This window comes from Ranitomeya variabilis, chromosome 3, assembly GCF_051348905.1.
Source record: "Ranitomeya variabilis isolate aRanVar5 chromosome 3, aRanVar5.hap1, whole genome shotgun sequence".
Classification (NCBI taxonomy): domain Eukaryota; kingdom Metazoa; phylum Chordata; class Amphibia; order Anura; family Dendrobatidae; genus Ranitomeya; species Ranitomeya variabilis.
Genome location: NC_135234.1, coordinates 380,148,223 through 380,162,607, shown reverse-complemented (window position 1 = coordinate 380,162,607; position 14,385 = coordinate 380,148,223). Strand labels below are relative to the sequence as shown.

The 14,385-nt window shown below is 39.5% G+C and overlaps 1 protein-coding gene across 2 annotated transcripts in view; it reads right to left on the bottom strand.

Annotated features, from left to right (window-relative positions):
- DCDC2B (doublecortin domain containing 2B) overlaps positions 1 to 14,385 on the bottom strand; it is a 44,502-nt gene that overhangs the window by 17,144 nt on the left and 12,973 nt on the right. For both annotated transcript variants that reach the window (XM_077299607.1, XM_077299606.1), the window contains exons 4-7: positions 1,952 to 2,083; positions 1,725 to 1,859; positions 1,568 to 1,607; positions 37 to 105 (exon numbers count right to left, since the gene is read on the bottom strand). In XM_077299607.1, coding sequence (XP_077155722.1) covers positions 37 to 105; positions 1,568 to 1,607; positions 1,725 to 1,859; positions 1,952 to 2,083 — 376 coding nt within the window. The remainder of the gene's footprint in view (positions 1 to 36; positions 106 to 1,567; positions 1,608 to 1,724; positions 1,860 to 1,951; positions 2,084 to 14,385) is intronic.

Genomic DNA, 14,385 nt, shown 5'->3' with positions numbered 1-14,385 from the left:
TTTTACAATACAAATTAATTTGTAAGACAGCTGTACCTGGGTTGGAGAGTTATTCAAAGCAGAGTCGCTGATTCCATCTTGTGATACACTATAGACCTTGCCCATCTCGGTAAGAAGAGAGAAACTGCACTTAAAATGACATATAAAATTGGAATGGTGCATACAAAAACATATTTAAAGGGTTCGACCACTTTAACTTTACTTTAACAGATGTGTCGGAGACATGATTTTATGGTGCTTACTATAATCTACAGGTGCATCTCACAAAATTGTCCTGTAATAATTATAGGGGATAACTCAGGAGACTCTTTGCATGGAACAAGACAACTACAGGACACAGCTTTATAAGTGGCAAAATCTATATTATCACACGGTGATTCAAACAGGTGCAGAGAGAAACTCAAGTCCACAACACTTGGTGTAAATAGTATATGCAGCTTAACAGTCTATAGAAAACTTCAGAGTAAAATGCAATCACGCAGAAAGTCTATGAAGCACAATTATTCTTGAGGATACTTGACACGAATAAATCCATGGTAGTCCAAACACAGATAGATATGCTTATAAGGCAGTTCAAATAATATCTTAGCACAACCAGGGAGGCCTGGGTAAAAGTCTCAGGTTTAAGCAGAGCAGCAACAGCTTACATGTCCAGCAAATGCAGATGGAAACAAACACAAGCAGCCAGATGGAGGATTACTGGAAACCGATGTATGCAGCAGAAACTCAGAGCTGAGTAGCAGGATCTCCACACAGGTTCACGGGAGCAGGTGCAGGTGCAAAGCCAGGGAGTCGTCAGGAGCTGGATGCAAGGCAGAATAATCTAGCACAGACTGAAGGCTGGGGTGGAGTTTTATAGCAGGAAGACACAGTGCACATGAGACCAAAGACGCCATCTTGGAAAAGGGCAGTAATGCACAAAAGGTAAACAAAATGTTCAGAGTCCTGACATGTCCACACTGCCAAAAGTACCAATACCTGGCTTAAAAACAACAGTATCACTGTGCTTGATTGGCCAACAAACTCATCTGACCTTAACCCCAAAGAGAATCTATGGGGTATTGTCAAGAGGAAGATGAGAGACACCAGACCCAACAATGAAGAGGAGCTGAAGGCTGCTATCAAAGCAACCTGGGCTTCCATAACACCTCAGCAGTGCAACAGACTGATCGCCTCCTTGCCACGCCGCATTGATACAGTAATTGATGCAAAAGGAGTTCCGACCAAGTATTGAGTGCATTTACTGACTATACATTTCAGTAGGCCAACATTTCGGATGTTAAAATCATTTTTTCAAGCTGGTGTTATAAAGTATTCTAATTTACTGTGATAATGACTTGGGTTTTCATTGGCTGAAAGCCATAGTCATCAACATTAACAGAAATAAACAACTGAAATAGATCACTCTGTTTGTAATGACTCTATATAATATATGAGTTTCACTTTTTGTATTGAAGAACTGAAATATATTAACTTTTTGATGATATTCTAACTTTGTGAGAAGCACCTGTATATGACAGAAGCAAAGCTTTATTTGATTAGCTGACATATTGCACTTTTCGCTTACCCCAACCTTAGGAATCCTGCGCTTGACACCAGGCCTATTCCTAAAGTAGACATGACATGAGTGCAAATTAAATATTCTAAATAATGCTAAACAGATGGATTAGAGAGGAAGCGGAGTGTTAGTAAAATGATAAAATATAATAACTAAGTGTCTGTACTTGTTTCTTCCGGGTGGGCTTAGAAGTTCCTCATATGGAAGACATTTATATTTCTCTGATCCAATAGCAACATAATATTCTCCAGACACCAGTTCAGATCCACATGAGATGGAAACTCCATCTAAAGTGCAGAGCCTGAAGAAGCAGAGTATTAGTGCATCACGTCCAGACATCAGGCTGAACATAGGAGGACATGTTCCTTTACTATGCCTACAGTCTTCACTTACTTTCTTACAGCTCCATTATATAAGTTGGCTTTTTCCGTAAGCAATGTTAACACCAGCTCCCACTCTCTCAGGATACTAGGAGGTATAAGAATTCGAATAGGTGGGGTCATAAGATCGCCATTTCGAAATATACTGAAAAAAGGAGCAAATGTCCAGTTACCATAATATCCATTGCATTTAGTGCTCCCAGATGAAAGCTAAAAGATAGTTATCCAAATGTATTGCATTTATAAGCTATTAAATGAAATCTGTCACCAGGTTTTTGCTATAATCTAAGAGCAGCATGATGTGGTGGATAGAGACCCTGATTCCAGTGATGTGTCACTTGCTAGTCTGCATACTGTCATTTTGATAAAATCCCTGTTTACTCTGCTGCAGATCTAGCAGTTCTCTGAATGCTGAGCTCTGTATATCCCGCCCTCACCAGTAATTAACTTTTCTACAAATGTACAGTCTACACAAAAATCTGCCAATCAGTGATGGCAGCAGGGAAACGCAGAGCAGGAGGACTAATAATAATAATAATAATCTTTATTTATATAGCGCCAACATATTCCGCAGCGCTTTACAGTTTAACAGCTTCAAAGACAACAGTCATAAGTAACAATGCTAACAATACAATAATAAAGCAAAATAAGACGACCCTGCTCGTGAGAGCTTACAATCTACAATGAGGTGAGGGAAATACAAAGTACAGGAGCTTATTTACAGTGATGTATTTACAATGATGGTCCAGCTGACTACATGGCATGAAACAACTAGTCCTCTAGTGATAATCTTCTGCTGATAAAACATTGCTGCTATTGAAGCTCCAATAAGCAGCCCAGTTGTGACAGATCACACATATACACACATTAATATGAATATTCCATAAGATCAATATGTTAATATAAATATACCTTCATCTCACAGGTTTAATACATATCCATTGTAATGCCACATTTAATTATACATTGCACCTGATTACTGGATTGTTCCATAAAGGGGCTGTCCACCACTTGGACAACCCCTTCTCAATTTGTTTGCCCCCAGTAAAATAATGATACTTATATTGATCTCTGGTGCCGGCGCCATTCCAGTTGTGTCGGTATTGGCTCTCACTTCTTCCAGATGTATTTGATTTGTCCAAAAGCATGGAGAGTGGCTGCAGGGAATGTGTGAGATCATGGGGAGAGCCATAGCCAACACCACTGGAACAGTGCCATAACAAGAGGTGAGTGTAAGTGAAGGATAACATACAGATTGAGAAGGGATTGTCTGAGTAGTGGATAACTCCTTTGACGTGGCAAGTTGAGCATGTGTAGTTATCAAGTTATAGAGTAAGAGGAGCTGAGCAGAATTGTATAGTTATGTGGGAAAAAAATAAGCAAAATTTCTAACTTATTGACTTAAATCCCTTGACACTGTGAACTCATGTCACCAGGGTATCACGTCCCCCTGGAAGACCTGGAGTTAGACGGTCACATCAGGTAGTGAATCGCAGGTCTTCTTTAGAGATGGTGTGATTTCTGTCCCATATATAATGGATTTAGTCTCCTCTGGTGGTGAAGAGGTTAACGATCCTTTCTATGCTGATCAGAAACATGCAGCTCCATCTCAGCTGCTTCTGATCTGGTCATTACCTCTTCCTATAAAACTGGCCAGACCTTCTTGTCCCTGCCGGTGAAAGTTTTGTCTTCCTGTGTGCTAAAGCTAAGTGGTTAGAGTAGAGTTGTTGTAGTAGTGATCTGTGGTTTTCTGTAGTGCGTGTCTGTTTATCTCCTTGTCCCTTTTCCCATTTCGTTTATTCTTCCCTGTCCCTATCCTTCTTCCTATAGTTGATTAGTCCTTTTGTATGATAGTAGTTTTTTGTTATCCTTGTTTTGTATTTGTTTACCTAACATTTCTGTCCTATGCCTCATGGGGTGGGGGAGGGGGCAGATCAGGGATACCCTCAAGAGTACCCTTGGGACAAGGATAGTTAGGGTTCCAGGAACTGTTTGAGCCCCCCCTTCCTTACCGAAGACCGTCACAGTATGACAACTCAAATCTATCGGACAGTCTAATTTAGCCCATTATTGACAGAGACAATTTTGACCTTAATTACCGAGCCCAGTTTTTGAACTGTGACCAGTGTCAGTTTATATGGTAATAATTCTGAAACATGTCAACGGATCCCACTGATTCTGAGATGTTGTTTTTTTCGTAACACATTGTACTTTATGATAATGGTACATTTAGCTCGAATTGTTTTGCCTTTATTCATGAAAATATTCTAATTTTGGTGAAAAGTTTGAAATATTAGCACTTCCCAAACTGTTATGTTTTATATCCTTAAACCAATTAGTCAGGCAGTACAAAATAGTTAACAAATAACATTTCCCATATGTCTATTTTACATCTGTATCATTTTTCAAAAGTAATTTTATTTGTTAGGACGTTAGAAGGGTTAAAAGTTTAGCAGCAATTTTTCTTTTTTTTTCAAGAAATTTAAACTCTGTTTCTTAAAGGATGTATTCATATTTAAATGGACTTTGAAGGGCCTATATATTGGAAACTCCACAAAAGTGATACCATTTTTAAAAACCGCACCCCTCAAATACTTCAAAACTGTTGTTAGAAAAATGTTCAGCCCTTCAGATGCTACACAGGAATTAAGCCCTTCTCGACCTTGGACGTACCCTGTCTGTCATGGAAGGGAATGACTTACCGACCTTGGACGTACTGAGTATGTCATGGCGAACATCATAGCCGACACCCGACTCTCACTGCGAGGAGCAGTGCCCACACGGATCCCGACAATTTAACCCTCTTGGTGCGAACGATGACGATCACAACATTTAGAAGGCAGGGAGGGAGAGCTCCCTCTCCCCTCCAATCGGCATTCCCGCAATATCATAGCGAAGGCCCGATCGTTCTAATTGTGACCCAAGGTCATCATGACGACATCCGGGTCACTAAGGTACGACAGACAGCTCGTGCACTGCAATGGTTTAGAAAACGCACATGAAAATTAAAGTAAAAAAAGTAAAAAAGAAAAATTGTAAAAATATAAAAAAAAAACCCACAAAATAATAATATATATTGTACCCATAAATTTGTATTTTTATGTAAAAATAAAAAGGGAAAAATGCAAGTTTGGTATTGCCACATCTAGAAGCACTCGCCCCATAAAACTGTCACACTAGTTAAGCCCTACAATGAATACCGCTAAAAAAAATAAAAACATGGCAAAAACAATGCTTTATCAGCATACCTCTGAACACAAAGTGAAATAAAACTCAATAAAAAAAAAACTATGAAAAATGGTATCGATGAAAACATAATCTTGTCCAAAAAAACAAGCCACCACACAGCTCCATCAGTGGAAAAATCAAATGTTATAGCTCTCAGAATAAACCAATATTATATACAGTATTATTATATATATATACTAGATGGTAGCCCGATTCTAACGCATCGGGTATTCTAGAATATGCATGTCCACGTAGTATATTGCCCAGCCACGTAGTATATTGCCCAGTGACATAGTATATTTCTCCCATAGCATCCTTAGCACCGGAACCTGCCGGCGGACAGGACGCGACGTCGGAGGGTGAAAATAACATGGGTTTTTTTTATTATTATTATTTGTAACATTAGATCGTTTTACTATTGATGCAGCATACGCAGCATCAATAGTAAAAAGTTGGTCACACAGGGCTAACAGCTGTGTAACCGGAGTGCGTTACACCGCGCTCCGGTAACTCTGGCATTAACCCTGTGTGAGGGCTGACTGGATGAACTGGAGGGGAGTATGGAGCGGGCACTGACTGCGGGGAGGAAAGGGCGGCCATGTTGCCGCCGGACTGTGGCCATCACACGACCAATCGCCACGACCAATCAGCGACTTGGATTCCATGACAGACAGAGGCCGTGACCAATGAATATCCGTGACAGAGAGAAGGACAGACAGACGGAAGTGAGCCTTAGACAATTATAAAGTAGGATAAGTTTGGTATCACTGTAATCGTACTGACCCAAAGAATAGAGCCAAAGAATTTTACCACACGTGGAATGGCATTAAAAAAAAAAAACAATTCCTGAATTGCTGGTTTATGTTCATTCTGCCTCCCAAAAATCACAACAGAAAGCGATCAAAAAAGTTATGTGCCAGAAAATGATAACAATAAAAACATCAACTCGTCCTGCAAAAAACAAGCTCTCACATGACTGTCGGTAGAAATAAAGGAACATTATAGCTCTCAAAATATGGCGATGTAAGTTTTTGCAATAAAATTAATTTTTACTGTGTGATAGCAGCCAAACAGAATAAATCTGTTATCTCTGTAATCACACCAACCTGAAAAATAAAGTCATCTAATACAGTTAAAAAATAAATAAAACAAATTCTTCACCTGCTGCTGATTTGTTCATTCTGCCTCCCAATAGGGCTCAGCTTTCATTTATCTTGCGCACTGCGCTCTCCACTGAGTGCTTACACCGGGATTTCCATATAAATCTCGATAATATGCGATCCAGATGGAACCCCCGACGTAAGATTCCCTATAATGAGGCAGATGGAGACATTGTGGACACTGTCTGTCCTATGATCTGGCAATGTCCGTCTTTTTAGAAGTGCATAAAAGCAAGGTCAACCACAGTTTTGTGCACTCCTGAAAATACGAACATTAATGAACTGAGGACAGAAGCAGTTCAGAGTATTTCTGCTGCTTCATTATAGTGAATGGATCCCTCGGGTTTCTTCTGAATCACGTCATTCAGAGATTTAGATGGAAACCTCATTGTAAATGCTCAGCGTAGAGCGCCGGATAAATGTGATGACAAACATTATGTAAAATGTTCCCAACAAAACCTTCAAATCAATCCACAAAAAAGTAAGCCCACACTAAGGTTCAACATCTCTTAACAGAAATATTGGGGGCTTCCATGTTACTGGTAATGCAGAGGCTCTGGAAAAGCAAAATGGCTCCTTTCCCCAAAAAAGAAATTCAGCAAATTCTGCTCTCCCAAATCCAAATGTCCCTCTCCCTCTTGAGCTCTACGGTGACGGTGGGCCTAGGCTGTATTTAACATCCACATGTTTGGCATTTCTGTAACGAAGATAGCTAGCCTAATTTATGGGTACGTATCTCCAGAAGTATGAGATGGGCATAATGTACTGGGCACTACAATAGCTGCTGCTTGTTTCTGGAAAACACCCATGGAATTGAATCATCACTACACCTGTAGATAAATTTCCAAAGGAGTATCATTTCCAAAATGAGGTCTCTTGAAGGGTGTATTCTGCTCTTCTAGCACTTAGGGGCTCTGTATAAGGAGTCATAGAATCATAGGATGTTAGAGTTGGAAGGGACCTCAAAGGTCATAGTGTTCAACCCCCTGCTCAATGCAGGATTCACTAAACCTTCTCAGACAGATGTCTGTCCAGCCTTTGTTTGAAGACTTCCATTGAAGGAGAACTTACAACCTCTTGTGGCAGCCTGTTCCACTCATTGATCACCCTCACGGCCAAAAGGTTTTGTCTAATATCTAATCTGTATATTAGAAATAGTTTGCAAACTATTCTAGGAAAATCTGTAATCCAGGAGGCAAATAGCTCTTCGTCCCTCCCGAGTCTCGCCGTATGGCTAAGCAGTACTGTACAGCCACATATGGGGTATTTCTACTTTTAGAAGAACTTGTGTGACAAATTTTGGTGCCATTTTTATTCATTTTCCTGTGTGAAAATGTAAAATCTGGGAATAACACAAAATATTTGTGGTAAAAATGTAATTATTTAAAATTCTGTGAATATGATCGCTGCACCACTAGATGAATTCATTGAGAGGTGTAGTTTGTAAAACGGGGTCACCTATGGGGGGCTCTGCTGTTCTAGCGTAAGGACTATGAGCCAATGAACGCAAAACGCTTAGATCTGTGCCCCCTCCCCCCCTTCTTTTCCATTCAATTTTATTTTTTGGGTTGTACAGGTTTTTTTGCTCTTACATTTTTTAATTGTTGCTATTAAAAGTCATGTTTTACTACTTTCTTATTGCCCCGGCTGCTGGATCTTTTTCTCTCCTTGTTGTTCTGCTGTTCTGGCACCTCAGGGGCTCTCCCAGTGGGTCATGGCAGCCTCATACAAGAACATTAAAATCTGCACTATACTATGGCGCTCTTTCACTTCTGAGCTTTGCAGTGTGCCTGAAATGTATTTCCTGATCACATGTAGGGTACTGGTGTACTCAGGGGAAATTGCACAACAAACTGACAGGTCAATTTTTTCCTATTAGCCCTTAGAAAAATTAAAAACTTGGAAAACTTTCGGCTAAAACAACATTTTAGTGATAAAAATGTAATTATTATTTCTTCACTGCCCAATGGTATCAAATTCTGTGAGGCACATATGGTGTCAACATGTTCACTGATCCCCTAGAATAATTCATGGGGGTGAAGTTTGTAAAATGAGGTGACATATGGGAGGTTTGTGCTGTTATGGCACCTCAGGGGCTCTGTCAATGTGACATAGCACCCTCAAACCATTCCAGCAAAATCTGAACTCCAGCATGGCGCTTCTTCCTTTCTGAACTTTTCTCTGTGCTTCAAAAGTAGTTTTCATCCATATATGGGGTATTGGGGTACTTAGGAGAAAATGCGCAAAATATTTGGGGTCCATTTTCTCCTAATATCTTTGTGAAAATGAAAAAAATTGTGGATTAAACAACATTTTAGTGGGAAGAATACTGTATATTTTTTAAAATTTTGACAGTTCAACGTTGTAAAATTCAGTGAAGCACCTGTGGGTTCAAAGTGCTCAACACACATCTAGATAAATTCCTTGAGGGGTCTAGTTTACAAAATGGGGTCACTTATGGGGGGTTTCAACTGTTTAGGCACATCAGTGGCACTCTAGGAGCGACATGACACCTGCAGACTATTCTATCAAAGTCTGTTACGAAACATCATTCCTTTTTTTCTGAGCCATGCCGTGCGCCCAAACAGTAGTTTTTCCCACATATGGGGTTATCTGCGTACTCAAGAGCAATTGCACAACAAATTTTGGGGTCCAATTTCTTCTGTTACCTTTGTGAAAATAAAAAATTTAGGTTAAAAGACCATTTTTGTGGGAAAAATGTGATTTTTTTTTCTTTTCAGGGCTCTATGTTATAAGCTTCTGTGAAGCACATGGGATTCACCACACATCTAGATACATTATTTGAGGGGTGTGGTTTTTCAAAATGGGGTTACTTGTGGGGTGTTTCCACTGTTTAGGCACACCAGGGGCTCACCAAATGTGACATGCCGTCCACTAATGATTCCAGGCAATTTTACATTCAAAAAGTTAAATGACGCTCCTTCCCTTCAGAGCCCTGATGTGCAGCAAAACAGTAGTTTTCCTCTACATATGGGGTACCGACGTACTCAGGAGAAATTGTACAACAAATTACAAGGTTCATTTTCTCCTGCCACCCTTGTGAAAATGCTTAATTTGAGGATAAAGCAACATTTTTATGAGAAAATGTAAAATTTTCATTTTTTGCTTTCCACATTGCTTAAATTCCTGTGAATCACCAGAAGAGTTAATAAACTTTTTGATTGTGGTTTTGATGACTTTTAGGGTTGCAGTTTTTAGAATGGTATCACGTTAGGGTATTTTCTACCATATAGGCCCCTCAAAGTCACTTCAAATGTGATGTAGTGGAAAAATACTATTTGAGGGCATGGCAGGGCTAGGGAGAGAAGGGGCACTATTTGACTTTAGGAAAGCAAAATTGGCTTGAATAGATAGCGGACACCATGTCGCGTTTGCAGAGCCCCTGATGTGCCTAAACAGTATAAACTAGCCACAAGAGACCCGATTTTGGAAACTACACCCCTCAATGAACTTATATAGAGGGTTGGTGAGCACCTTGAACCCACAGGTGCTTCACAGAATTTTGTAATGTGCAGTGAAAAAATACATATATATTTTCTTACAAAAATGTTGCTTTTGTACCCAATTTTTCATTTTTACAAGGGTAAAGGGAGAAAATGAACGGTACAATTTGTTGTCCAATTTCCCCTGAGTACAGAGATAACCCATATGTGGTGGAAAACCTTTGTTTGGGCACTCGGCAGGGCTCAGAAGAGAAGGAGCGCCAACTGAATTCTGGTGCTCAATTTTGGCTATAATAAATTGTGGACTCCATGTCACATTTGAAGAGCCCCTGACATGTCAAAACAGCAGAAAAGCTCTCAAGAGACCGCATTTTGGAAACTACACCTCTCAAGAAAATCATCTTGGGGGTGTAGTGAGCATTTTTTACTTTAGGCGATTCACATTAGGCTGAGTACATGACAAATTACCATTTTTTTCCTCTAAAATGTTGCTTTGGCCCCAAGCTTTTAATTTTCAAAAGGGATAATAGGAGAAAATGAAAGGTGCAATTTCTCTTGAGTACGCCAACACTCGATATGTGGTAAAAAAAAAACAAAAAAAAAAAAAAAAAAAAAACTACTTTTGAGGCACAATGCAAAGCTCAGAAGGGAAGAAGCTCTATATTGGAGTCCAGATTTTGCTGAAATGGTATGAGGGTCACATATCACATTGGCAAAGCCCCTTAGGTGCCAGAACAGCCCCTCAATTAGTTACTCCATTTTACAAACTACACCTGTCAATTAATTCATCTAGGGGTGCAGTGAGCATGTTAACACCACATGTGCCTCACAGAATTTTATACCATTGGGCAGTGAAGTAAGAATAATTAAATTTTTATCACTAAAATGATGTTTTAGCACCAAGTTTTTAATTTTTATAAGGGCTAATAGGAAAAAATGGACCTCACAGTTTGTTGTGCAATTTTCCCTGAGTGCGCCAATACCCTACATGTAATTGGGAAATACATTTCAGGCACATTAGAAAGCTCATAAGGGAAGGAGCGCCATATTATAGCACAGATTTTGTTGTTATGGTTTGGGGTGCCATGACCCACTGGAAGAGCCCATGAGGTGCCATTTTACCTAAAAAATGGTTTTAGCCCCAGATTTACATTTTCACATGGGAAAATGCCTAAAAATGGCAACAAAATTTGTCCCACAATTTCTACTGAACGTGGCAATATTCCATATGTTGCTGTACAGTACTACTTAGCCACACAGCGAGACTTGGGTGGGAAGGAGCGCTATTTGACTCTTGGAGAACAAATTATAGTACAATAGTTTACGGACTCGATATTCAGAGCCCCTAAGTGCAATAAGAGCATAATCCCTTGTCAAGTGACCCTATTATGGAAATTATACCCCTCTAGGAATTTATCTACAGGTGTGACGATTTTAACTCTGGGCATTTAAAAAAAAGTAGCAGTGGATGTTGCTGAGTGAAAATTGCAAATCTGCCAGTATAGTGTCCAGTACATTGTAGTGCCCAGTACATTGTAATGCCCAACTCATGTTTCTGGAGACATGCACCCATAAATTAGGCATGCTCTCATAGATACACAAATGCCAAACATGCGGACACTAAATGTGGTTTAGGCATCTTGGGGCTCAGAAGGGAGGGGGGCAATTGGATTTGAGAGTACAGAATTGGCTGGATTTCTTTTGGGGGGCGAGGAGCCATAGCGCTTTTCCAGAGCCTTTGTGCTACCAGTAATGTGGAAGCCCCTATATTTCCATTGACAGATGACGGACCTGGGTGGGGACTTGCTTTTTTTGGTGGATTGAGTTGAAGCTTTTATTGGGAACATTTTGCATAACTTTTTGGATCACATTTATCCTGTTCTCTATGCTGAGCACTTACTTTGGGGTTTCCATCTAAATCTCCGAATTATGTGATTCAGATGTAACCCCCGACGAGTACATTCACATAAGGCAGCAGAGTTACTATAGACTAGGTCTGGCCTCTGTCCAGCGGTGTCCTTCTTTTCAGAGAACGAAAATGTGGCTGACCACGCTTTTATAACTAAAAAGATGGACACCACCGGATCATAGACCCAATGTAACCGCTCAGTGTAGAGAACACGATAAATGTGTGCCAAGCCTTACTGCGATCTTTGGGAGGCAGAAACCAAAAAAGAAGACGAAAGGGTAAGCATGCATATTACAGGGATCACAACACAGGAGTATCAAAAGAAAATAATTTTATTGGATCAAAACACAAACACTGCACAAAGGTTAAAAACATTTAAAATTTGCAAACCACAGCAAATACAAATACAATACAAATACAAGGACCCATAATAAGGTCAAACCCCTGTCCCACCCTAATCAGAGATTAATATATCTGATGCTGTTGATTACTCACAGGTAACCACACAAAGAAAGCAGGGTCATCTTATCGATATAATGCAACAAAAGTAAACATTATGGAAGACCATTATCAAAGGGTTATCAAAGGGTTATAAAGTGCAATATTACCTACTCAACGCCCAAAAGAGAAAGCAACCGTCCCTTAAGGAATGGTACTGAACGATGCAGCAGCCTATACAACCTGAGCCTATAGGAAAGGCTTCCTGAGCAGGGTCCCTGTGAGGAGCATCGATGCAATAAGGGGTAGAAATGATAGGGTGAACAAGGGCACTGAACGCCTTTGGGAGGCAGAATGAACAATTGAACAGCAGGTGAAGAATTGGTTTTATTTATTTTTAACGCTGTTCCTCGTGCAGTATAAGTGATTAGGCGACTTTATTCTTCAGTTCGGTGTAATAAAAGCGATACCAGATGTATATCAGTATATTCAGCATATTTTGAGAGCTATAATTTTTCTATATTTCTGCCGTGGGCTTGTGTTTTTGAGGACGTTTTTATTGGTACTATTTCCATGAACATAACATTTGTTGATCGCTTTCTAATCCAATTTTTAGGAGGCAAAATGAACAAAAAAACAGCAATTCAGGAATTATGTTTTGGGTTTTTTTAATGCCTTTTACATATGGTAAAAATGATGATAGCTTTATTGTTCGGGTCAGTACGATTATATCTATAATACATTTATATTTTTTTAGGTTTTGTTTCTTTTACACAATAAAAACTATTTCATAGAAAAAGAATTGTTTTTCCATCGGTTTATTCTGAGAGCTATAAATTTTACATTTCTCCGCTGATCGAGCTGTATTGTGGCTTGTTTTTTGCAGGACAAGATGACTTTTAGCAATACCATTAATTTACATTTGTTTTTTTTAATCGCATTTTATTCCACTTTTTTGGCGGTATGATAAAAAGCAAAGCTTTTTTGCCATGGTTTTTATTTATATTTTTTTTATAGAGTTCACTGAATGGTGTTAAATACTGTGACAGTTTTATAGAGTGGGTCGTTTCGGACATGGCAATACAAAATGTGTTTTTTTTGTTCTTTTTTATTTTACATAAAATATATCTATTTATTGATTTAGTACTCTTCATTTTTTTGCTTATTTATTTTGTTACTTTTTAAAAAATATTTTTACAATTTAGTTTTACTTTTTTACTTAATCCCTTTATGGGGCTTTAACTTTTATTAGTCTGATAGCTGGTGTAATGCAGTGCAGTGCATGCTCTCAGCATGGCCTAACAGGCTTGCCGTGGCTGGCTGACCCAGATGTCACCATTACGACCTCGGGTTGCCATGGCAACTATTGGGCTCTTGCGATGACCTCGTGGGGTTCCCAATTCAAGGAAGAGGGAGCCCCCTCTCAGCCTTCTAAATGCTACTATCACTATCGACATTTAGGGGATTAAATGGCCCGCGGCGGTGCAGACACTGCTCCTGGCATTGACAGCTTGGTCTCGGATATAACTTAAGCAGAGCTCCTGGTGTCGATTGTGCGGGCACCTCTTCTGTGCTGTAAAATTACATAATTTTGTTGGAACCCCCTGCTGACCATAACATAAACTTACGTCATATGTCGGGAACCCATCACAACTGACCCCATTTTGAAAACTACACCACTCAAGGATTTTATCCAGGAGTACAATGGGCATTTGTAACTCATAGGTACTACACAGAATTTTATAACATTAGTTTGTCACATTAAAAATTTCATTTTTTTCACAAAAATGTTGCTTTGACCCCAAAGTTTTCACTTTTGCAAAAGGTAACACGAAAAATGGACCCCACAGTTTGTTACCCATTTTCTTCTGAGTGCAGAGATATCCCACGTGTAGTCAAAAGTTCTGATGGCAGATGGCAGGGCTCGGAAGGAAAGAAGCGACATTTGGTATTTGGAGTGTAAATTTGGATGGAATAGATTGTAGACATCATGTCTCATTTGCAGAGCCCTAGAGGTACCAAAACAGCATAAACCCCCACAAGTAATTCTCTATATGTGGTCAAAAATTGCTGTTTGGGCTTGGAAAGGAAAATGCGCTGTTGGATTTTTGGAGAGTAAATTTGTCTGGAATAGATTATGAATGCCATGTCGCATTTGCAGAGCCCCTGACATGCCAAAACAGCAGAAAACCCTGACAAGTTACCTCATTTTGGAAACTAGACCCCTCAAGATATTCGGGGTATACTG